Here is a 20754-nt window from a genome sequence, read left to right on the forward strand (position 1 = left end):
TTCGTCTCTCGATAACAGCCCTTCCCAAGCCGGCCAAGACCAGTCAACATAATCCTATCGTTTTCCCCGAGATACAACTTGGCCGGATGACTACTCAGCTTTCGCAACCCTCGCGCGCACTATTCAGAACGCTTTCTTCATGGGGCGCGAACCCGATCAGTCCTATTGATGACCCACTTGAGCGTACCTCCCACGCCGCAAGCATCTGAGAGAACACGTTGCGTCTCGACACTCGCTATAAGAGTAAGCCATGGCACGCCTGACCACATCTCTACGTGCGATCTAACTCTACTTCTCATGGAGCTGACCGGCCTTCCACAGACCTTGACTGCGTCATCATATATTGTTGCATCGGTCGTGACCCTATTAGCGGGCTATCTAGCCTCTGTGGCGACCTATCGCCTCTTCTTCTCACCCCTCAGCAACATTCCTGGGCCATGGTTCGCAGCTGTCTCCGACTTCTCGCTCACCACCCACGTCGCGCGACTGCAACAATGCATGGTCGTGGACACGCTCTTCAAGAAGTACGGTCCCATCGTGCGTATTGGGCCGAACCGTGTTGCTTTCAAGGACATGGCCGGCGTGAAGAACGTTTATTCTGTATATAAGTTCGATAAGGCACCGTCCTACCTCAAGATGAGGAGCACGTATGTGTTCAGACGAGGTTGAGGCTAGCGATTGGCTGATGGAAGTTTACAGAGACGATGCGGATCAAGCGTGAGCTGTGAGCCTTCGCGAAACGAGGGTACTTGTGTTGACCCGCGCAGAATGACCTTCCTCGACGCAGCTGCTCACGGTGCACGACGCAAGACATGGGGGTCTCACTATACTGTGGGACATCTGGCCAAATTCCAACCCGACATGCAGGATGCCGCGCATCAACTTATCGAGGCTACTGCTTCCTTCGGCGGCAAACGCCCAATCGACTGCTTGGTACTATTCCGCCACTTCACTATCGAGATCATCATGGCGACCATGTATGGTTGCCGTCTCAATGCACTTAAGAGCTGGAGTGCAGGAGTAGAGGTTCCGATATGCGAGGCTATAGGGCATTTTCCGCTAGCAATCACTTTGGTACGTCCGTGTCTTTATCGCTACTGGGTTGCATTCATACAACCCGTGCAGCGCGGCGCCGTCCCTGATTGGTTATGGAAACTGGCCTGTCGCATCCCTCATCGCGGGTGGCAGAAAATATGCAGTTCGGGTAACGCAAATCTTGAGGTGCGACCAAAACCGCCCCAGACTGGTCTCAGTCTTCCGGGTGTACTCACGGCAATATACAGTTCACTCGCAAGCACCTGAAGGATCTCCGTCAGGTCGTAGATTCGGGGAAGGATGTAGACGATGAGAAGATCCCCATGGTCCTCCGTCTGCTGCGATACCGCGATCCTGCCACGGGATTACCGGCTTTGCAAGACAAGGACATTGTCGCTGAAGTCCTTGGGCACACGTACGTCTCTTCCCTCAGCCTTGATGAGAGATATCCAAAGTGATAATTTCAGGATTGCGGGCACAGACACTACGGCAATTACCTTGTCGTACTTCTGCTGGGAGCTCGGTCGGCAACCAGACATCGTCAAGAAGCTTCGCGCGGAGCTTGACGGTGTCATGCACGACTCGATGGATGTGCCAGATATTGCCACCCTGCAAACGTTGCCCTACCTGAATGCATTCTTGAAGGAAGGTGAGAGGAGCGACACCGGTACTGCAATTGAACTGCCCTTAATCGACGCAACTCCAGGTCTCCGCATCTACGGCGCTGCTCCCAGTCTGCTAGAGCGGGAGACGCCGTCCGAGAAGGAGCCATTCAGCATTGCTGGGTACACGATACCGGCGCACACAATTGTGGCCGCGCAGGTCAGTCGTCGCCACATGTGCCCTCGTCGACTTGCTGACAATAATGTCTTCGCAGGCATGGAGCCTCGGTCGTGATCTCGCTGTCTTTCACGAGCCAGAAAGTTCGACCCAGAGCGCTGGTTAGAGGGCGACTCCACCGCGATGAACGCGCAGCTCTTCCCCTTTGGCTTCGGCACCCGCGTCTGCGCTGGCCAGCATCTCGCGCAAATTATGATGCGGATGGGTTTGGCTGCAATCGTCCGGAACTATGACATTGAGATTCCTCCCGAGACGACGGAGAGGTCGATGGCGATATGTGATGCATTTGTACGTCGTCCGAGCGTGCATCGAGGTAGAGCGCCATACCAGACTGACTGGTCGCGTCGTAGGTCATCTTTCCAGCGAGTATGGCTTGCAAGGTGATCATATCTTGTGCTCTACAAGAACATCTCCTGACCAATGACCCAGCTTGTATTTCGTCCACGCACCCCGGCGTGAACATTTAGAGAGGGAAGGTGGATAGCTGACTGCCAGTCTGAATATCACTGAATTGGCTTCTGCGATGTCCGCTATTTCGAGAGTACTATAAGCTGCACAATTGAAGCCGAATTTCTAGCAGTGATTTCTCCAACGGCGCGGAAAGGGAGGTCAGGCAAGTTGTGGGTCCAGCCTAGCATCTAAACCGGAGTTTGCCGAACGCTGTACAGTTTGTCTCATCACGTGCACGGTATCGAGATTTGTGCTCGCCCTCGTCGTCGCCAGGTCAGTCGTCCATCAAGGTGGGTACCGAATTGCTGCTCGTCGTCGGCGTTGTCAGGGACCTGCACATCACACTCCCCATTCTTCCTCAACTCTCGCAAGACTGAAGTCCATGCGCTTTCCCTGTCTTGAACGATGAGGAAGCCATGATCGGGCTTATATGCCTACCCCAATCCCCTCGATCCTGCGCATTGCTCGCCCAAAATACACCTTGGAACCTTTGGTCTGACTGCTGTACCTCAGATCCCCCTCGTCCGCCTTCAAAATGTCTGGTCGCGTCAAGGCGTACGAGCTTCAGTCCAAGTGCGTATCCAGTTGCATCTGCATCGTACTTGTATGCTAATCGCCAGCCCAGGTCCAAAAATGATCTGTCGAAGCAGCTGCTGGAGTTGAAGAACGAGCTCCTGACGCTCCGCGTGCAGAAGATCGCTGGTGGCTCCGCGTCGAAGCTCACCAAGATGTGCGTCTGCAGTGTTATTCCATGAATGAACTTTGGATGCTAATATGGGCTTGCAGCAACACTGTCCGCAAGTCGATCGCGCGGGTGATGACGGTCATGAACCACAAGGCGCGTCAGAACACGCGCGAGTTCTACAAGGGCAAGAAGTACCTCCCCCTCGACCTCCGGCCAAAGCGGACACGCGCCATCCGCCGGCGCATGACGAAGGTGCGTCAGCCAGCATTTCTTTCGAATTGCAGTCTCAGCTAACGTTCTGCCTTTCCTCAGCACGAGTTGTCATTGAAGACGCTGAAGCAGACGAAGCGCGAGCAGAACTTCCCCCGGCGGAAGTACGCGCTCAAGGCCGAGTAGATGCACTATCTGCGCTGAGCGTTTCTGCATTGAGGGGAGCCCACTGGGAGGATGGGAAGCTGTATGCCGCGTTAGCGACCGACCACTATGACTTTGTATGCTATGATATGCTATACGTTCGCCGCCCGCCGCACCCACCCTGCGATCGTCCTCATCGTGCGTCTTGTCTGCTCTGCATTGCAGTATGCAGCTGGAATGTATCACCGGTAGGGTAGGAATATGTTGTATCGCCGGCCTGAGCGTCGTCAGGCGTTGCGCAATAGGGGATGCAGATGCAATCTGACCAAAACTGTTGAGACAGCTCGCGAGGCGCCGCCGAAGTCGGCAGTCGATTGGCGTCATGCTGACCCGCGTGTCGCGCGTCTTTTTTGCGCGCTCTTCGCCGTCTCGCCACCGCCACGGACCGTCGAGGACAAACAAGGCGACACGCCACACGGCAGACGCGTTCTTGACCTAAATTATCGCGCGTACTTCATCTCGAGATATCTATCGGCGCATTCCTTGCCTCCTGCTCCCATCCTCTCATTCGTGCAAAGTGCACGGCAGATCAGGTCACTCTGAGGTTCTCGTTCTTTGAACTTCTATCGACGTTTTCCCGGCGGCGGGCGCACGGCAGCAGTCTCCTTACGACCACGGACCATACGACGACTCGTTCACGCTTTCTGACGTACCTTCATGGTGAGTTTTCGCTGGTTCCCCGCCCCGTGTCTGTGCTTTCCCAGCCCATTCAAAGGCAGCTGTACCAAGTGGTCGTCCGAGGCATGAGATGATGGAGCGCGGTCTGGTGGCTCATCAGCAGCCGCACGTGTGCTAGGCTGCTTTCTCGCCTTTCGGTTGGCTATCAGCGTGAGGTTGCTGATGACGCGCCGCTGATATACGCTTGACTTCCCCTTCCATGGCGCCGGGATCGAAACTCAGACGGCGCTCAGATGCTAACGTTGTCGTCCCCCAGTCCCGCGCTCAACAGCAGCAGCCGCGGTCCCCCGCGTCCCCGACGCCAGAGCGCATGCGCGAGCCGTACCCGATACCCAGCAGCAACCCTGCCAGCCAGTATACCCTGCTAGAGAAGCTCGGCACGGGCAGCTTCGGCACGGTCTACAAGGCCATCCACAATGAGACGAAGCAGGTGGTGGCTATCAAGCAGATAGGTGCGTGGCCACGCTATGCGACGAGCCCAGACCCTGACATGGCGACAGATCTCGAGGACTCGGACGACGACATTTCTGAGATCCAACAAGAGATTGCGAGTCTGGCGCAGTGCGAGTCCGAATATGTGACGCGCTACTATGGCTCCTTCGTCGTCGCATACAAGCTCTGGATCGTCATGGAGTACCTCGCCGGTGGTTCTTGCCTCGACCTTCTCAAGGGCGGTGTATTCTCCGAGGCGCACATCGCTGTCATTTGTCGTGAACTCCTCCTCGGTCTCGACTACCTGCACTCTGAGGGAACGATCCACCGTGATATCAAGGCCGCCAATGTCCTCCTCTCATCCTCTGGCAAGGTCAAGCTGGCCGACTTTGGTGTCGCAGCACAGCTCACAACAACCCTGCGCCACACTTTCGTGGGTACACCTTTCTGGATGGCGCCCGAGGTCATTCGACAAGCGGGCTACGACTCGAAGGCCGACATGTGGAGTTTGGGCATCACGGCTATCGAGATGGCGAAGGGGGAGCCCCCGTTAGCCGAGTACCACCCCATGCGGGTACTGTTTCTCATCCCGAAGGCGAAGCCGCCAGTACTCGAGGGTCCTTTCTCCGTCGCCTTCAAAGACTTTGTCAGTCAGTGCTTGACGAAGGACCCCAGTTTGGTAAGTCTTTGACCACTAGTGCTTCTTAGCGTACGCATGCTGATGAAATGCCGTTCCAGCGTCCGAGTGCGAACGAGCTCCTGCAGCACCGTTTCATTAAGAGCGCGCGCAAGACGTCGTACTTGACGGAGCTTATTGAGCGGTACACGGACTACCGGGCGCGCTCGCCCAAGGGACAGCAGATGTACCAGCCCACTGTGCGGAACAGTATGGCCTGGAACGGCTCGATGCGCAGCGAGTGGGACTTCGATACCATTCGGAGCAGCACGAGTGCGATGGGCACGTACCGGACTATGGCCAAGGACCTCGAGATGCCCCCTGGTATGGTCCCCGAGGAGGACGAGGACACCATCTCGATAGGCTCGGAGGCTGCGACGAAGGGCAGCGGCCCGATGTCGTTAGGCATGAACGCGGACGCGCTGCATTCGACCGTGGTAATCAAGGGCACACCGACGGAGAGGGATGTGCCGCAACTGTCGAGCGACGATGGCTCGTCCGCCGACACGCACGCGCCGTCGACACCAACGGACGACTCCACCCCTCCACCGGCCTACAACTCCGGCTCGATGCGCTCGTCGCAGCGGAGGTCATCATATGCTGAGCGAAGTGCGAAGGACGGCATGGGTCATGCTTTACGGGAAGCGGACCTGGGTTCGGGCGTGGACACGATCCGCCCGGTGAAGAAGGTGGACGCGGCGGGCTCTCTGAGACTGTCGACGGAGTTCGTGGGCAGCTTGAGGAAGGAGGCAAGCGCAGGCTCGTCGCCCAAGTCGCCGCCGACCACGCATAAGCGGATGGCGAGCGAGGCAGGAAAGGCGGGATCGGCTATTGTCGATGAGGTCGTCTTGCCGATTATCCAGAGGGTGAGTGTAGACGTCTCGGCTTCCAATGCGTAAGCTCACAGCGGTTGTATAGTCCATCCGGGATGATATGGATGCGAGGGAAATTGAGTCGTTGAGCATGCTTTCGCGCGGCTTCACGGAGCTGAAGGACGCGAACCCGGAATTGGCGTACAGGGTCATCCTCGATATCCTCTCGGGTATCAATGAGTGCGTCTTTTCTGTCTAGTATACCTTCCTCCCCGTGCTGATTCACCCTCTCCAGCAACGCGGCCGTCCGAAATCACGTCCAAACCGCGCGCGAGCTCTTCCCGCACAAGCGTGTCCTGCGCAAGAGCGTCATGACCGCCAAAGGCCTTGTCGTAACCGAGGAAGAAGAGCCTGTCGTCGCAGGCTTGCCCACGTCAAGTGAGGCGCCTGTCATCGAGGTCAAGGAGGACGCGCCGAAGAGTCGGTCCCCGATCGCGGAGCTGCTATATATGCGCTGGCTTGAGGGCCTCAAACTGAAGTGGCCGAGCTTGACGTAGACGACGACGATATCATCATCCACATACAACCCCATCGGCGTGTATGTATCTCCTGACGACGCTCTTGTATCCCCCCTCTTGTTGTTGCGATCATTTTTGGGAACTCCGCTGCTTGCTTCATCCTCCTTCCGCTGCTTCATCCTCTTCCATCGCTTCACTTACACCCGTCTACTCGTCTACTGACCAGTTGACTGACTTGCACGGACAGAGTATTTAACACACCTAAGCTATATACGTACCGCTTCACGTCCCTTTCACGCACGATCTTCACGACGCCCCGGTTCGCCTCCACATCTTCCATCGGCTTCGATTTACCTATAAACATACGGCAAAATGCCCACTGACGACTAGCTACAACATAATATGGAGACGTACCCATGATCTCTCGGTTCAGACTCTGTTCGAATCGCTCAAGAGCCCGCTTGCTTGCCATTTCTCAGTACTGTCACGGTTGATAAATGTGACGCCGAACAAAGCCTTCGTTTTCGGGAGCTCCGATCAGTGTTCTTGAATCTCATCATCATCAACTCCAAGTTCAACTTACAACAGTCAGAACGCCAAACTGTCTCCAAACTTCCTAGATATCACTTTGAACTGTCGAATCAATGCCTGGTACATCAAGAAGGCACAGTCTCTTCCGACCGTGCATCGACCTGCATGATGGCCAAGTCAAGCAGATCGTCGGAGGTACCCTCTCAGACAGCGACCCCGAGTCTCTGAAGACCAATTTCGTAGCAAGGTAGATAAAATCTACTCTGTTGCATGTGAAAGACATAATGACTCTGAGATAGCCAGTCTCCCGCAGACTTCGCTCGCATGTACCGCGAGCACGGCTTGGAAGGAGCACATGTAATAAAGCTCGGAAAGGGCAATGACGATGCGGCACGACAAGCACTACAAGCCTGGCCAGGTATGCATTCTCAGTGTTTTCTCGCTATGACTTGCAAGCTCATATCGTAATTCGCTCGCCTTCAGGTGGCCTCCAAATCGGCGGTGGCATTACAGACGAAAATGCATGCGAGTGGCTAGAGGCAGGCGCCAGCAAAGTCAGGTTCGCCCTACATTCTGGTGGTACATATTTGACGTTTTGGATTTGCTCAGGTCATCGTAACCTCTTTCCTCTTTCCTGGAGCGAAATTCTCGCTTGAGAGGTTGCAGAAATTGACCTCTTTGGTGGAGAAGGAACGGTTAGTCGTGGATGTCAGGTAAGAAAACAATCGATACCGGTAGTCTGCGAGGGAGTATACTGAAGTTGTCTCTGACAGTTGCCGAAGACGAGGCGACTCCTGGTTTGTCGCCATGAATAAGTGGCAGGATATCACGGATATGGAGGTTACGAAAGGCAAGTCTCATGAATTGAACCCTTAGAGTGTCAATATGACTGACTTAGTCGTGTAGAGTCGCTAGACATGCTATCTGAATACTGCAGGTACGTCGTCGAGCTCGGCCTATCGTTTGAAAGCCTCATATTCATTCGCTCCAGCGAATTCCTTGTTCATGCCGCCGATGTAGAAGGCTTGTGTCAAGGCATCGATCAGGCGCTCGTTCGAAGTGAGTGACGATATACGTGTCGCTGGAGACGATATAGGACTGATCCGAACGCAGAACTTGGCGAATGGGTGACGATTCCCACTACGTACGCCGGTGGCGCGAAAGGTCTGTCTTCATAGTCCCTCCCACAAGCAAAGCCATTGAGCAGCCTCTACGACCAGACATCAGCGACCTTGATCTCGTCGACTCGTTGTCACAAGGCAAAGTAGATCTGACATACGGGAGGTAAGCACCATCTCAGCCATCTCAGTTGAAGACCTTTCTTGCTGATGCTGTCGGCCTAGCGCGCTGGACATATTCGGTGGCTCGCTTGTACGGTTCCAAGATTTGGTGGACAACAACAACGCCGCGAAGGCTGCCGGTGCTGGCTTATGAAGTGCATGGAACCCTGCGTATATAAATATTGTGTAAAATAGAGAAGATACATGATGGAGTGTTGTATAAGTGCTAGCGAAGCAGGTGGCAAAACGTCCGTACTCTCAAAGTCCCAATGATGATGTAGTTCAACCGATAGAAAAAACCAGCAATACCGTTCAGCTCTGTACCATCAGAGGCGTATCCACTGAATAGTGAAGGGAGAAGACTGAACAATCCTGGGGTGGCTTGGTCCTGACATGGGTTAGTTAGATAAGAACGCAAATCACGAAGAGATTTTCACGTACTCCTGCATGTTCATATACACGCTACCGTCCGGGCACGAATAATACAGCCCTCGATTCGTCCGCTCGCCGAGGTCGTACATGAGTCGCGTGCCCGCCCAGCGCCAGCGGCCGCCCGAGACCGCGTTCGATGGCTCGCCCGCGACGAGTTGCAGTGGCTCATCGGGGCTGGTGGTGCTTGCGTTCACGGTGGCGACGGGGTAGATGAAGGTCTCGTTCACGTAGTTGTACAATTGGTGGCGGTAGATGTAGAAAAGGCCGGGCTGGTCTGTTCCCGGCACGAGGGTGATGTTGCCGGGATAGCCTGCAGGATAGTGAGTGAGTCTACGTCAGGGTCGAGATGGGCGAATGATTCCGCACCTGGCTGAATCGTAGTGAGATGCTTGGAGTGCGCAAGTTGTGGCTGGTACCGGGGGACGTTGGCGATGAGATAGCTGAGTTGACCGGCGAGCGAGGAGTCCGTCGATTGCCGGACGCCAGGTTCCCAAAATGGTATGGCCTGCGCAGGAAGCAAGGCAGAGAGCATGAGAAGGAGAGCGAGAGACAGCGAATACAGCGACATAATTTAGTGGAAAAGCAGATATTCCTGGGACGTCGAAGGCGGATGCGGGGAAACGCGTCAGGCATGCTTCATTGCGCCCTTATATACTCGGTGCTATGGCGTGGGGCTATAGCCGTAGTATGTCGTGGACCATCGTGGAAGGGGGCGGCTAGACGAGGACGGGTCAGGGCCTGGCGATCTTGTATGCGGGCGCAAGGCCGTCCATCCAGCGGGCACGCACCTGGCTGTACCTGAGCGTCGAGATCAGGGATCATGGCTTTCAAGTTGTTGCATGTTCAGCGTGACTCGGAGAGCTGGGGTAAGTACCTTGTAAGAGCGCAGCAGAGCAAGGCATGTCCTCAATATGAATCAAGTCAAGAGCACAACATCAGTGAAGAGAGCAGCGATAGGCCCACACAAGACGATTAGGGTGAAGAATAAGTACGGCAGGAATCAGCGTCCTGTCCTCCGAAAGTTGCAATAGTACACAATATAGAATACAAACGCGGGATATCATGCAGAGAAGGGGTAAGGGTCCGGAAGGAGAGACGAGACGAGCAGCCACCGTCACGACGACGCGCCAAGGTCATGACTTCGCAGACGGCTGCTTCGGCGGCTCGACCATGAACGCCGCAATCTCATCCTCCATATCCGCGAAGACGCTCTCCTGCGGGATCCCGTGTATTCGCCCCGGCTGCTCCGCGTCCTTCTCCTCGAAGATCGCCCCGACTTGGTCGACCCACTCCCGCCGCGTGCGCACCAGCTCCGCGAGCTGCTTGTTCACGAAGAGCGTGTTGTTCTCGTCGGGGCCCAAGCCCAGCGCGGCGGGGCACTGGCTCGGCTCCTCGGGCTCCTCGTCCTTGGGCACGGACTTGCGCTTGTGGTCCTTCTTGCGCTTCTCGCTGGTGCGGTTGATGTCCCGGCGCTGGTAGCGGGTGTAGAGGCCGTTGATGCTGCGGTCGAGGGAGTCGCGGACGTCGAGGTATTCTTGGTAGGCAAGGCGATCGCGGGCGATGGCGGCGAGGCGCGCTTTGCGAGCTTTGTTCGTGGCGGACACGACGCGAAGCTCGGCCTGGGCGTGTCGTAGGGCCGTGGCGATGGGGTCATCGGTGCGGTCGGCGTAGTTTGGCTGGATTCGTGTGAGCATACATATAACCCGAGAAACGATATGAGATACTTACAGTATCCTCCAATAGCCCATGCCATCGCATGGTATCCTTCACCCTTCCTTCCAGATCCTTCACGTTCATCTTCTCCTTCCGCGCCGCTGCTGCCGCACTCCCTCCTGGCCGCCCCTCCATCGCATCCTCCGCAGCTTTCACCCCCTTCCACACCGTCGAGTCGTCCGAAATCAACGCGCTGATGACGCGCTCCGTCAGCGGCCCATGCCCATGGTCGTCCCTCGTCAAGTCCGCGTCCGTCATCGTCGACGGATCCCACGTCGGCACCGGCGCGGTCACCACCGCCGTCGCCGCGTTCGCCTCCTCCGTCGCTGGGTCGACAATGATGCCCTTGTCCTGGTCCGCCCACTGCTCCGTGTACCGTCGCCCCAGATGCGGGATGATGTACGGCTCGATGTCGTCGCCGGGGTACTCCAGATACCCGATATCCTCTTCTCGTATCGGCCGGGTGTAGGGCTCGATGGCGGCGTAGAAGGTCTGGTACGGTATTTGGTTCGAGGGCGTCTTGAGCTTGCTGAAGTCCTCCTTGACATCAGTAGCCTTCAGTGGTAGAGCGCGCAGTTGTGAGCTATTCGCAGGCATGGACTGATCTGGCGGTAATGGTGGCGGTCCAGCTTCTGGTCGTATTGGGAGAAGCGCCTGATAATTAGTGGTATTGGCAGGTAAAGAGAAGTCGACGCCGTTGATAATAGTGCCCTGCTTGGGTTGTGCTGTGGCGGACATGACGGGAAGTACAGTGCGAGGAATGCTTGAAGTGGAGGAGGTAGAAACGAGCTTGGAGGGGGAGGCATGTAAAGCGGGCGAGCCTTTGCGTGGCCGTTGGGAGTCTGCAAAGCAGTGTCAGCAACACATAAAGGGTTGTGCAGGTACAGTATAGCTAACCTGGTGGCTCCAAATCATCGTCCTCAAGGTCTCGTTTCCTCTTCTTTTTCTTCTTCTTTTCCTCGGATCTGCACATGTCACGTGAGGAGAGGAGGCGACGAGACAAGGACCGCCGACGACATACAATCGAGGGTCCACAGATGCACGCGCGGATGAGGAGCTAGCAGCGAGGGGGGTAGATCCTTGACGTGGCTTTGAGGGATGTGATGGTTTTGCGTATTCACTGTCGCGAGGTGAAGCTGAGCCTGTTCCGAAAGTGTAGATGGTAAGCGCGCAGGTTCTAGAGATATGAGAAGATGTACCACATACCATAGTCATGTTCCCTCTTGATCTTATCCACCGAGCGGTTGGCCTCCTTCTCCTTCATCCGGCGGAGAGAATCCTCTACGATCCGCAGGTCGTTCTCGGCCTTGTGCGAGCGCTCAATCACTTTCTGCTTGAGGAGGCGGAGCTCCATGTTCAGCTGCTCCAGCTCGCTTGTGGGAGGGATTACGTCGGGGGGATGGTGCTTGAAGAGCGTTGACCGGACCTCCGGTGGCGGAGCGTAGACAGTAAGTTTGGACATCCTGGACTGAAGTGCAGGCGAAATGGGGAAGGGGGAGTAGCGGAGGGTCCAGCGCGGTACTTCCTGGGCGCGTCTGAGCCCCAGGCCGCGGTCCAAGTCGGTATATCGGTGCGGGGACGCGACGAGTGATATCGGTTACTGTGGCGTCAGACGCGCCAAATTCGCCGCGGAAAGGACTGCAAGAGTCGGGTATATGGTCGCGGAGACGAGTGCAGAGGTCTGACGCGCCGTAGAGGACACGCGTACGGAGGCCGATGATGGTTCAGTACAAGAGAGTCACGGTTTATTGACGCCTATTACCGCGCACCTGATTTCCAATTCACAAGGCGGGGCTACGGGCCGATCGTCCGGAAGTCGAACCATGCACGTGGACGTCGTGGAGGAAGCTTGCACTCGACATGTACTCGATTTAGCGGAACCTTGCCCTCCGGCGGGTCCGATGCCTGAGAGCGAAGGAGGACAACAGCGACGCCGATGAAGCTGAAGGAGAGGGAAATTACCTGAGCAAAGTGAGAAAGGCTTTTGCACCGGCGCCTCTCGTGCTTCTTTGACTCAAGGTATGGATTGCAGAGGCGTTGGCGCTTGTCAATGTCGTGAGTGTTTACAATGATTCTGCTGCAGACCGGCGTCTCCTGATAACCCATATATTCCCAGCGTCCTGTGTTGCTTCCCCTCGCTATCGCATACTTCACCTACTATGTCCAGACGCTGCCCGTCTACCAAAGGCTTTCCGCTGGAAACCCCCAACGTCTTGCTCGCAATCTCACAACGAATGCATTCGCGTCGCCGCATTCGAAATATAACCCCAAATCCTTGCTCATCCCAAAATCTTCTGTCGCTTTCCTTTCACACCCACAAAGGGGCGGCATACCAGTGCCTCCTCTTTCTCTTTTCTGCGCGAACTCCCTCCCCTTCGCGCATGCGAGCGCCCCCGCCCTGTCCGCGTTTTCCAAAATCCCACAACGCTTCCGCGAAGGGGGAGGCACGACGTGCGCCGACGCGAAGTGGAAGGTAGCCCACCTTCCCCCGCAGGGCAAGTCGAGAACGCCTGTCCCGACAAGGAGAAGTGTCTGCCCCAGCCATTTATCCAGACCATGTCTTCTGCATCCTAAGTTTGCTATTCTTCCCTTCCTCCCTCTATTTTCCTTCACCTCGCCTCTCTTTGTCACCCCACACCACTACGAAGGGCGGAATGACCGTGCCCGAGGGAGGAGTATGGGCGGGGTACACAGACACTCAAAGTTTCTTTGTAGGAATGAAATAAGTCGTCATGTATGTGTGGAGAATCGCGTTTTATATGAGAGATCCGCTTCAAATTGAGGATAAATACTTATCTTGCCCAGCGTTTGCTAGCCAATGGGTTGCCCTCCTACGCTATGCAATAATGATCAAAGGGAAGCACGAAAGCAGATCGTATACGAGACGTCGACATGTAAATTACATGTAAAAGTGAGTGGATCATTCCACTACTGTAATCAGTTGATCTCTGCTGGAAGGCTCTTGTTTCTTGTATGTCAGCTTACACCTCAAGTCCGACCACATAGGAGAGAGCACATAGCACAGGGCTGCGGCGTCTTCGAGCGCACCATCTCACACGTCACAGTCCATATGCCAATGCTCTCCCAGGAGAGGGCGCCTAAAATGGTATAAGCATTGTAACTTCCCGTCCATCCATCCATCCATCCGTGTAAGCAACGTCACCAGGGAAAAAAACAAAATTGAAAAGGGATCCTAGGGATCTGTAGCGACTGCACGTACATACCCAACTTTGTAGCGCTGGAATATTCTCAAGACGAAAGCAAACGCAACGGTGGATTGGAAACCAAGCGCTTGGCCTACTTTCGGCAGATGCCGAATTCTGATGTCGGCGGGCAGGTTGCACCCATCGTTGACTTCGACGGCGACGACAACGACGGCAAGCTCTTTCAGCACGCACACACATGTTTCCGGGGTAGCATGGAGCCCTCCAACTCCTCAGGCTCCAGTGGATCCGGCAAGGTTTCCGGTCCCTTCGCATACCAGACGCGTCTCCTCGAGCGAACTTCTTCGACGCGCGGCGGCGCCGGGACACTCGCGCGAAGCAACTCGCAATCCACGGGCCTGCTGAGCCCAAACGGTACGGGGACACCAACTGGGACACGTCGATGGGCCCCATCACATCGGATCGGCGCGAGTTTGGACGCCGTTCGCAGCAAGTGGGAGGACCGCGCGAGGGAGAACGCGGTCGAGGAGCAGTCTACCTCGTCATCGACAGCGTCTTCCACAAGGGAATGGACGCGCCCGAGACCACGCAGCTTGTATGGAAGTGCACCGGACGCGAATTCCCTGCCGCGCGCGACGACGGAGCAGCCATCGTTCCCCGCACGCCCTCCAAGCCCCGACAGATACGCCGCACCGAGCTTTGCGCGCTCGCGGACCGTGCCAGAACCGATCATCGCGTCCCCTCTCTCCCCGAACTCGACAGGTCTGACGGTAGAGGCGGATTCCCCCATCGACTTTGCGACGTCCTCCCGTATCCATCTACCCTCATCCTCCTACGACCCACCATATCGCAGCCACTCCCACTCAGTCTCCGCGGCCGATCTCCCCAGCTCCTTAGCGCGCACGACGCCCAGGCGGACGAATACGATCGACTCCGTGAAGGCCAAGTACGAGGACGCGATTAATGCCGCGTCCCAGGGTTCTGCTTCCCCCTCCCGCGAGACGTTCCTCCCCCAACAACCGCAACACACCGGGAGCATTTTGTCACGACGACCGACATCTATGTACGGTTCAAGCAGCTCTGGCCAGACGTCGTTCGACAGACAGCTGAGTCAGGTCACGTCCCCGACGATCTCACGACGGCCAGTATCGCAGTATGGCGCCCCAAGCACCATCGGTCGTTCCGCGCCCTCGCCAACCACAGGCCGCTTCTTTGATCGGCCACGGGAGGACGTACCGTCGCTTTCGCGCGACCGCACCCTCTCCCAGACTCGCGATGACGTAGGTTCACTGTCGCGCGACCGGTCACAATCGCGCACTCGCGACGAGCTACCGACACGAGGTCGTGGCGACTCTGTTGGGAGACTAAGAGACGATTACATATCGTCCGCCTCTCTAACCTCTGCAGAGCCCGCTGCGCCTTCACCAACATCGCTCTCCTCCCCGCCTTCATCCGCTATGAACCCGCCTGTCTACCGCAGTTCGCACATGATGAAGAAATACGGCAGCCAACTTAGTGCAGGCGGACGCAGGCTTGGTCGTCATTTACCGCGCATAGCCAGCGGTGACCAAGAGGACGAGCCTGGCCCCGATAGGCCCGCCGACGAACCTTCACCCCCGGTTCCACCTCTGCCGCCTAGCGTGCAACAACAGCAACCGCCACCACAATGGCGACAACCACAACCACTATCACAACCAGTTCACCCTCAACCCCAACCTCAACATCTCCAAGATCCTCCCAAACCACGTCGTGCATACCAGGAGCGCCGCGAACAGCGCCTCCGCGGCATCCGCGACCCCGACAGACCTTCCAACGCCGAGGATGTTGCCGGTGTGTCCGGTCGCCTGAAACTGTCCAAGGACAACCCCATCAACAACTTCGCCTCGCCCTTACCCTCTAAAGCGCTTGCTGGCGGTGCGCGGTGGGGCTTGTGGGCAGATGTGCAGCGACATCTACTGCAGGCGTACGAATACCTGTGTCACGTCGGAGAGGCGCAGCAGTGGATGGAGGGGTGCTTGGGGCAGGAGCTGGGATGGGGTGTGGTGGAGATGGATGAGCGGTTGAGGGACGGCGTGGTGTTAGCAAAGCTTGTACGAGTCTTCCAGGGAGAGCATGCTGTGAGGAAGATATACGAGGTGAGCTCTAGGTCTCTCGACTATTCGTTGACAGCAGCTCAATAACTTCTTTACAGGCGCCCAAACTCGACTTCCGCCATTCCGACAACATCAACGCGTTTTTCAACTTCGTGCGCGAAGTGGGACTACCAGAGGGCTTCATCTTCGAGTTGACGGACCTGTACAACAAGAAGAATATTCCCAAGGTCATCTACTGCATTCATGCCCTCAGGTTCGTGATGAGTTTACCCCACCTCGTCCTCGCTAATGGTCATCCAGTCATTTGCTTGCGCGGCGTGGCCTTGCAGAGCGTATCGGCAACCTCCTGGGCCAGCTGCAATTCTCCGACGAACAGCTTCAGCAGACGCACAAGGGTCTGAAGGACTCTGGTGTTCCCATGCCGAACTTCGGAAACCTTGGACGTGATTTGGCGAAGGAGTTCAATGAGGAGCCAGAGGAGGAGCCTGAGACTGAGGAAGAACGTAAGGCATTTTATCTTGATGCTGCCAAGATTTGCATGCTCATGACGGTCCACAGGTCGTGATCGCATGCTGCTTGAGTGCGAAGCCGACATCGTGAAGTTGCAGGCGCAAGCTCGTGCCGCTCTTGCCAGGCGAGCAGTTCACGACACGGAGCGTCGTACGGCTCTGGCCCAGCGCTACGTCGCCAAGACCCAGGCCATCTGCCGAGGGTACCTGGCCCGCCGAGAAGCATCGCAGCAGCGCCAGTCCCGCGCCTCACTGCAGCCGTGGGCAAGAGCTTTGCAAGCCGTCGTCCGCGGTCGTCTCACGCGTGAACGCGTAGGCCAGCGCGTGCAACGCATCTTCAGCGGCGAGGCTTACGCTGTCAAGATTCAGGCCCAGATACGGGGGGTACTCCAGCGCAGGCGCATGGCGAAGCTGAGGGCCGCGCTGAAGAACCACTTCAAGGTGGTCACGAAGATTCAGGCCGTCGCCCGTGCCAACCGAGTCCGCCAACACCACGACAGCCTCGCTATCACCTTCGAGGACCCCATCGTCGAAGCGTCCATCGCTTCGGTGCAAGCGCTCGGACGAGGTGTACTTGCGCGCCGGAAGGCCGTTCGCAGGCAGTCGATGCTCCGGCGCTTTGAGCCCAACTTTGTCGGGTTGCAGGCTCAGTGCCGCGGAGTGCTGATGCGGCGGCGGGTCCGGAAGCAGATGGCCAAGCTCGAGGACGTCTCGCAGACAGTGGTACGCATCCAGGCTGCCGTGCGCACGTACCTTGCGCGTAAGCGGTTGCTTATCCTCATTCGTGGTCTGCGCCGAGCGACGCCGGTCATAGTGGGCTTGCAGGCGAAGGCGCGAGCTATGCTTGCACGTCAGCAGCATCAAGACATGACGCGGTATCTCGGAGAGGCAAAGACGATCAAGTCGGTCGGCGGCTTGCAAGCCTTCGCTCGCGCTGCGTTGGCCCGCAAGCGGCACACAGAGCTGCATCGCACTCTTGAGTTTGTGGCACCTGACGTCGTGGGTCTTCAAGCGCAGATCCGGGGCGCAATGGTGCGATTGGAGTACTATGCCTGGCGTGACCATCTCTGGCACAATGAAACCGTCGCGACGATCCTTCAGGCTATGCTGCGCGGCGCCATGCAGCGGCGCGCCTTCAGTCGAAAGATGGCGTACTACCGCGAGAACTTGGCGAAGGTCATCAAGATACAGTCCCTCGTCCGCGCGAAGGAGACGCGCGAGCAGTATCGGCAGCTCACGATGGGCACGAATGTCACCGTTGGCACTATCAAGAACTTCGTGCACTTGCTCGACGACTCGGAGGCGGATTTCCAGGAGGAGCTCAAGGTCGAGCGCCTGCGGAAGCAGGTCGTTGAGGCCATCCGGGAGAACCAGGCGTTGGAGTACGATGTCGGGGAGCTGGATACGCGGATCGGGCTTCTGGTGGAGAACGCGAAGACCTTTGAGGATGCGATGAAGACGCGAAGGGGTCGAGGTGATTCAGCTGCATCGCACGCTGCGCGGACATCTCTGCTGGCGGCGCACGGTGACCCGTTCGCGGGCCCCAGCACGTTGACGCACGACGCGCGCAAGAAGCTAGAGCTGTATCAGCAGCTTTTCTACCTCCTCCAGACTCATGGCGAGTACCTCAGCCGGTTATTCATCCGGGTGTCGATGTCCGACTCTGAAGACCACAAGCGCTTTATCGAGCGCGCGGTGCTCAACATGTTCGGCTATGGCCACGATCGCAGGGAAGACTATCTTTTGCTGAAGCTGTTCTCGGTATGTCATCTTCTCTAGGCGTATGTTCCGCATGTGCTGAAAAATTTATCAGGTCGCCATCCGCGAACACATCATGGAGGCCAGCTCTCTTGAGGATATCATCCACGACCATCCCATGTATCTCAGCGTGGCTGTGCAGTATGTGCGGCCTAAGCACGCGGTCTATATTCGGGACACCTTCCAGGGCGTTGTCCGTGATGTGGTCGAGTCCGACGACCTCGATCTGGAGGTTGATCCTAGCAAGGTTGGTCCGGTCAATGCTATGAGCACCGACCAAACTCTTACTGTCGCGTCAGATCCATCGGCAACGCATCACCATGGAGGAAGAGAAGACCGGAATAGCAAGTTCTCAGCAGAAGGACCTGCCCTTCCATGCTGCCCTTGCGGACCCGAAGACCAGAGCGGAGTACATTCGTCGTAAGTTGATGAGCATATCGACTTCTTCATAGACGTTGAATCCTTTGGTAGATTTGCAACAGCTGAACTGGAAGACCGGTGCCTTCGTCAAGGCAATGTTGGACTCCACGAACAAGATGCCGTACAGCATGCGCTATATCATCAGGGAAACCCTTGCCGCCGTTCGCGTACGCGATATACCTCTGTTTTGCCGAAGTCTGAAGCTGACTTGTAGTAGGAGCGCTTCCCGGATGCGACTGACCAAGAATGTGTGTCCTGCATCGCCAGAGTGATCTTCTACCGCTTCATCAACCCAGCAATCATGTAAGAATTTCGTACATCCTGTACAGTCTATCATACTCACACATTGCAGGGCTCCCGAGACTTTCAATCTCGTTGAAGACACTCTCGACCTGACATCACGTCGGAACCTAGGACAAATCTCTGCGGTCATTCAGCAGATCGCGTCCGGCGTGGAGTTCAACGAAGAGTCAGCCAGTTATGTGGCCATCAACGGCTATGTTAGCACGGCCATCCAACCACTCTCAGCTTGGTTCTTCGAGTGTACGCATCGTGATGTCGTGTATCATCGTCGCACGCTGATGGGATTCCAGTGGCCAATGTCCCCGATCCTGAGGTGCAATATCATGCGCATGAGTTCCTTGATGCTACGGTTCAACCCAAGCCTATCTATATCTCGCCAAACGAGATCTACAAGATACACAAGCTCCTCTCTGACCATCGCACGCATCTGGTACGCTGACAAATGCCAAAACTGGACACTCCTTACTCATTGACATAGATCAACGCGCCAGCGGAGAAGGACCGCCTCGCAATTATTTTGGAGGAGCTCAACGGTGTTCCGTACTCCAGCAATGCAGCGCTTGACGAGGCGCGCGACATCGTCATCACCTTGGAGTTGTCCAATCGATGGGCGACTGTTGACGGCAAGTCTCCATTCGATCCTGATTGTCAGAAGGTGCTGACTTACCACAGATACGAAGGCTATGGAGAAAGCCGAGTGGGTGAAGGCCAAGCGCGCTGTACTCGCCGTGCTCCGTGTGCAGCCCGCTCAAGACCTCATTACTTCCCTCATGAAGCCTGTCACCGAGGCGGATGAGGAGATGTGGGAGGATATCCTCGAGGCTGAGGAGTTGAACGAGCGCCAGACGGCTGCTCATCCTCGCCAAGCCTCGCAAGCTGCGCAGGAGTACAAGCTTCAAGACATTCGCCGGTATGTCACCCTCTTCAATCGACTGCACATCCGACGCTAATTCCCATCAGGCTCGACTTCAAGTCGGTCAAGGCTATGGCGATCCAGAGTCTTATCGAGCTAGAGAAGCAAGATAAGATCACTCGCTCGAATGGCTTTCAGGAGATCTTGAACGACATCGCCTACGACGTCCGTAGCAAGCACAGGCGAAGGTTGCAGCGCCAGCAGGAGATGGAGAACATGCAGGAGGCCCTCACCCAGCTCGCCGAGCGCAAGGTGCACTTCCAGAAGCAGATCGACGCCTACAACGACTACATGAAGGATGCGCTGAGCACCATGCAGCGGGGAAAGTACGTATCGTCGCGTCATGCACGACGTGCCTTCATACTGACCGTATAACGTAGGAAGCAACGTGTTGTCCTGCCGTTCACGAAGCAGTACAAGCACAAGCAGAATCTCCAGCGCATGGGCCGGACGCCCAAGTTTGGCTCGTATCTCTATACCGCCAAGGAGCTCTACGACCGCCAGATCATCCTGTCCATCGACCAGTACTCCCCTCGGCAGTACGACAAGATCAATATCATCATGTCGTCGAATGACTTCGGTGTCTTTACGCTCGACCTCGAGTCCTCCCTCTTCGGCGTTACCTCGCGCATCGCCTCGCAGAACCTATCGATGTCGGAACTACTCGACGCGAAGTACGAGAACCGGTCGGCAATCCCCCTCTTCGGTGGGAAGGTCAAGGCGAATACGGAGAGGCTTCTCTTCCAGATCAACAAGAAGTGAGGGCGCATTCCTCCGGTTCCTCATCCCGCGCTAACGGATCCTACAGGTTCTACGTCTAACGTCTGACGTTGCTGGTCTTCGTTCATGGACTGCTCATATGTGTTTATAGCCCTGTGTCATAGCCGTTCGCTTTCTTGCTCAAATATCTCAACTGCATTATGTACATCTAGTCACTATCGTTGTTTGTACCCTTGCACATACTAATGACCGTCACGTCTTATTATTGCTCACTTGTTACGCGCGCGGTGATGCCATGCATGTTCGTATTGAACGTGGGGAGGGTACAAGCTTCCGCTGCTTACGGCCTCGTGCATTCAGCCACCGTTCAGGTGCGAG

The 20754-nt window shown here is 56.4% G+C and overlaps 10 protein-coding genes across 10 annotated transcripts; 6 read left to right on the forward strand and 4 right to left on the reverse strand.

Annotated features, from left to right (window-relative positions):
- Positions 1–261: 261 nt before the first annotated feature.
- Positions 262–2259, forward strand: SCHCODRAFT_02729644 (cytochrome P450). Its single transcript, XM_050347119.1, has 9 exons — positions 262–647; positions 700–717; positions 768–1074; positions 1126–1221; positions 1284–1450; positions 1503–1684; positions 1742–1857; positions 1913–2163; positions 2226–2259. Exons 1-8 carry the CDS (start codon positions 298–300, stop codon positions 1979–1981), a joined length of 1305 nt encoding a protein of 434 aa, XP_050200410.1. The 5' UTR covers positions 262–297; the 3' UTR covers positions 1982–2163; positions 2226–2259.
- A 358-nt stretch (positions 2260–2617) lies between these two features.
- On the forward strand, positions 2618–3698 carry SCHCODRAFT_02621464 (60S ribosomal protein L35). The gene is made up of 4 exons (XM_003036434.2): positions 2618–2898; positions 2951–3055; positions 3112–3262; positions 3323–3698. The coding sequence occupies exons 1-4, from the start codon at positions 2861–2863 to the stop codon at positions 3404–3406; spliced, it is 378 nt and encodes a 125-aa protein (XP_003036480.1). The 5' UTR covers positions 2618–2860; the 3' UTR covers positions 3407–3698.
- Positions 3699–3792: 94 nt separating this feature from the next.
- On the forward strand, positions 3793–7071 carry SCHCODRAFT_02621466 (Pkinase-domain-containing protein). Its single transcript, XM_003036435.2, has 6 exons — positions 3793–4084; positions 4359–4554; positions 4603–5213; positions 5273–6076; positions 6129–6262; positions 6318–7071. The coding sequence occupies exons 1-6, from the start codon at positions 4082–4084 to the stop codon at positions 6577–6579; spliced, it is 2010 nt and encodes a 669-aa protein (XP_003036481.2). The 5' UTR covers positions 3793–4081; the 3' UTR covers positions 6580–7071.
- A 113-nt stretch (positions 7072–7184) lies between these two features.
- Positions 7185–8599, forward strand: SCHCODRAFT_01140505 (Phosphoribosylformimino-5-aminoimidazole carboxamide ribotide isomerase; the record flags this gene model as incomplete). The annotated part of the gene is made up of 10 exons (XM_003036436.2): positions 7185–7318; positions 7371–7489; positions 7555–7625; positions 7681–7784; positions 7845–7921; positions 7978–8008; positions 8063–8130; positions 8185–8235; positions 8292–8355; positions 8415–8599. 10 exons carry the CDS (start codon positions 7185–7187, stop codon positions 8503–8505), a joined length of 810 nt encoding a protein of 269 aa, XP_003036482.1. The 3' UTR covers positions 8506–8599.
- A 64-nt stretch (positions 8600–8663) lies between these two features.
- On the reverse strand, positions 8664–9315 carry SCHCODRAFT_02499420 (uncharacterized protein; the record flags this gene model as incomplete). The annotated part of the gene is made up of 3 exons (XM_003037794.2): positions 8664–8739; positions 8793–9093; positions 9150–9315. The coding sequence occupies 3 exons, from the start codon at positions 9313–9315 to the stop codon at positions 8664–8666; spliced, it is 543 nt and encodes a 180-aa protein (XP_003037840.1).
- Positions 9316–9916: 601 nt separating this feature from the next.
- Positions 9917–10580, reverse strand: SCHCODRAFT_02501346 (uncharacterized protein; the record flags this gene model as incomplete). The annotated part of the gene is made up of 2 exons (XM_003037795.2): positions 9917–10459; positions 10512–10580. 2 exons carry the CDS (start codon positions 10578–10580, stop codon positions 9917–9919), a joined length of 612 nt encoding a protein of 203 aa, XP_003037841.1.
- Positions 10581–10652: 72 nt separating this feature from the next.
- SCHCODRAFT_02459818 (uncharacterized protein) lies at positions 10653–11234 on the reverse strand (the record flags this gene model as incomplete). The annotated part of the gene is made up of 1 exon (XM_050342602.1): positions 10653–11234. A coding segment is annotated over one exon (582 nt), but the record flags the coding sequence as incomplete, so codon positions are not given.
- Positions 11235–11673: 439 nt separating this feature from the next.
- On the reverse strand, positions 11674–11958 carry SCHCODRAFT_02499213 (uncharacterized protein; the record flags this gene model as incomplete). The annotated part of the gene is made up of 1 exon (XM_003037796.1): positions 11674–11958. One exon carries the CDS (start codon positions 11956–11958, stop codon positions 11674–11676), a length of 285 nt encoding a protein of 94 aa, XP_003037842.1.
- A 412-nt stretch (positions 11959–12370) lies between these two features.
- On the forward strand, positions 12371–13145 carry SCHCODRAFT_01220475 (uncharacterized protein). Its single transcript, XM_050341275.1, has 2 exons — positions 12371–12551; positions 12613–13145. Exons 1-2 carry the CDS (start codon positions 12547–12549, stop codon positions 12971–12973), a joined length of 366 nt encoding a protein of 121 aa, XP_050200412.1. The 5' UTR covers positions 12371–12546; the 3' UTR covers positions 12974–13145.
- A 2005-nt stretch (positions 13146–15150) lies between these two features.
- On the forward strand, positions 15151–20477 carry SCHCODRAFT_01165661 (uncharacterized protein; the record flags this gene model as incomplete). The annotated part of the gene is made up of 16 exons (XM_003036437.2): positions 15151–15300; positions 15421–15795; positions 15852–16006; positions 16054–16256; positions 16312–18023; positions 18076–18267; positions 18320–18440; positions 18492–18607; positions 18658–18743; positions 18793–18983; positions 19034–19173; positions 19222–19366; positions 19416–19653; positions 19704–19982; positions 20037–20414; positions 20465–20477. 16 exons carry the CDS (start codon positions 15151–15153, stop codon positions 20475–20477), a joined length of 4494 nt encoding a protein of 1497 aa, XP_003036483.1.
- Positions 20478–20754: the final 277 nt, after the last annotated feature.

The sequence above is a fragment of the Schizophyllum commune genome (genome assembly GCF_000143185.2).
Source record: "Schizophyllum commune H4-8 unplaced genomic scaffold SCHCOscaffold_5, whole genome shotgun sequence".
NCBI lineage: Eukaryota > Fungi > Basidiomycota > Agaricomycetes > Agaricales > Schizophyllaceae > Schizophyllum > Schizophyllum commune.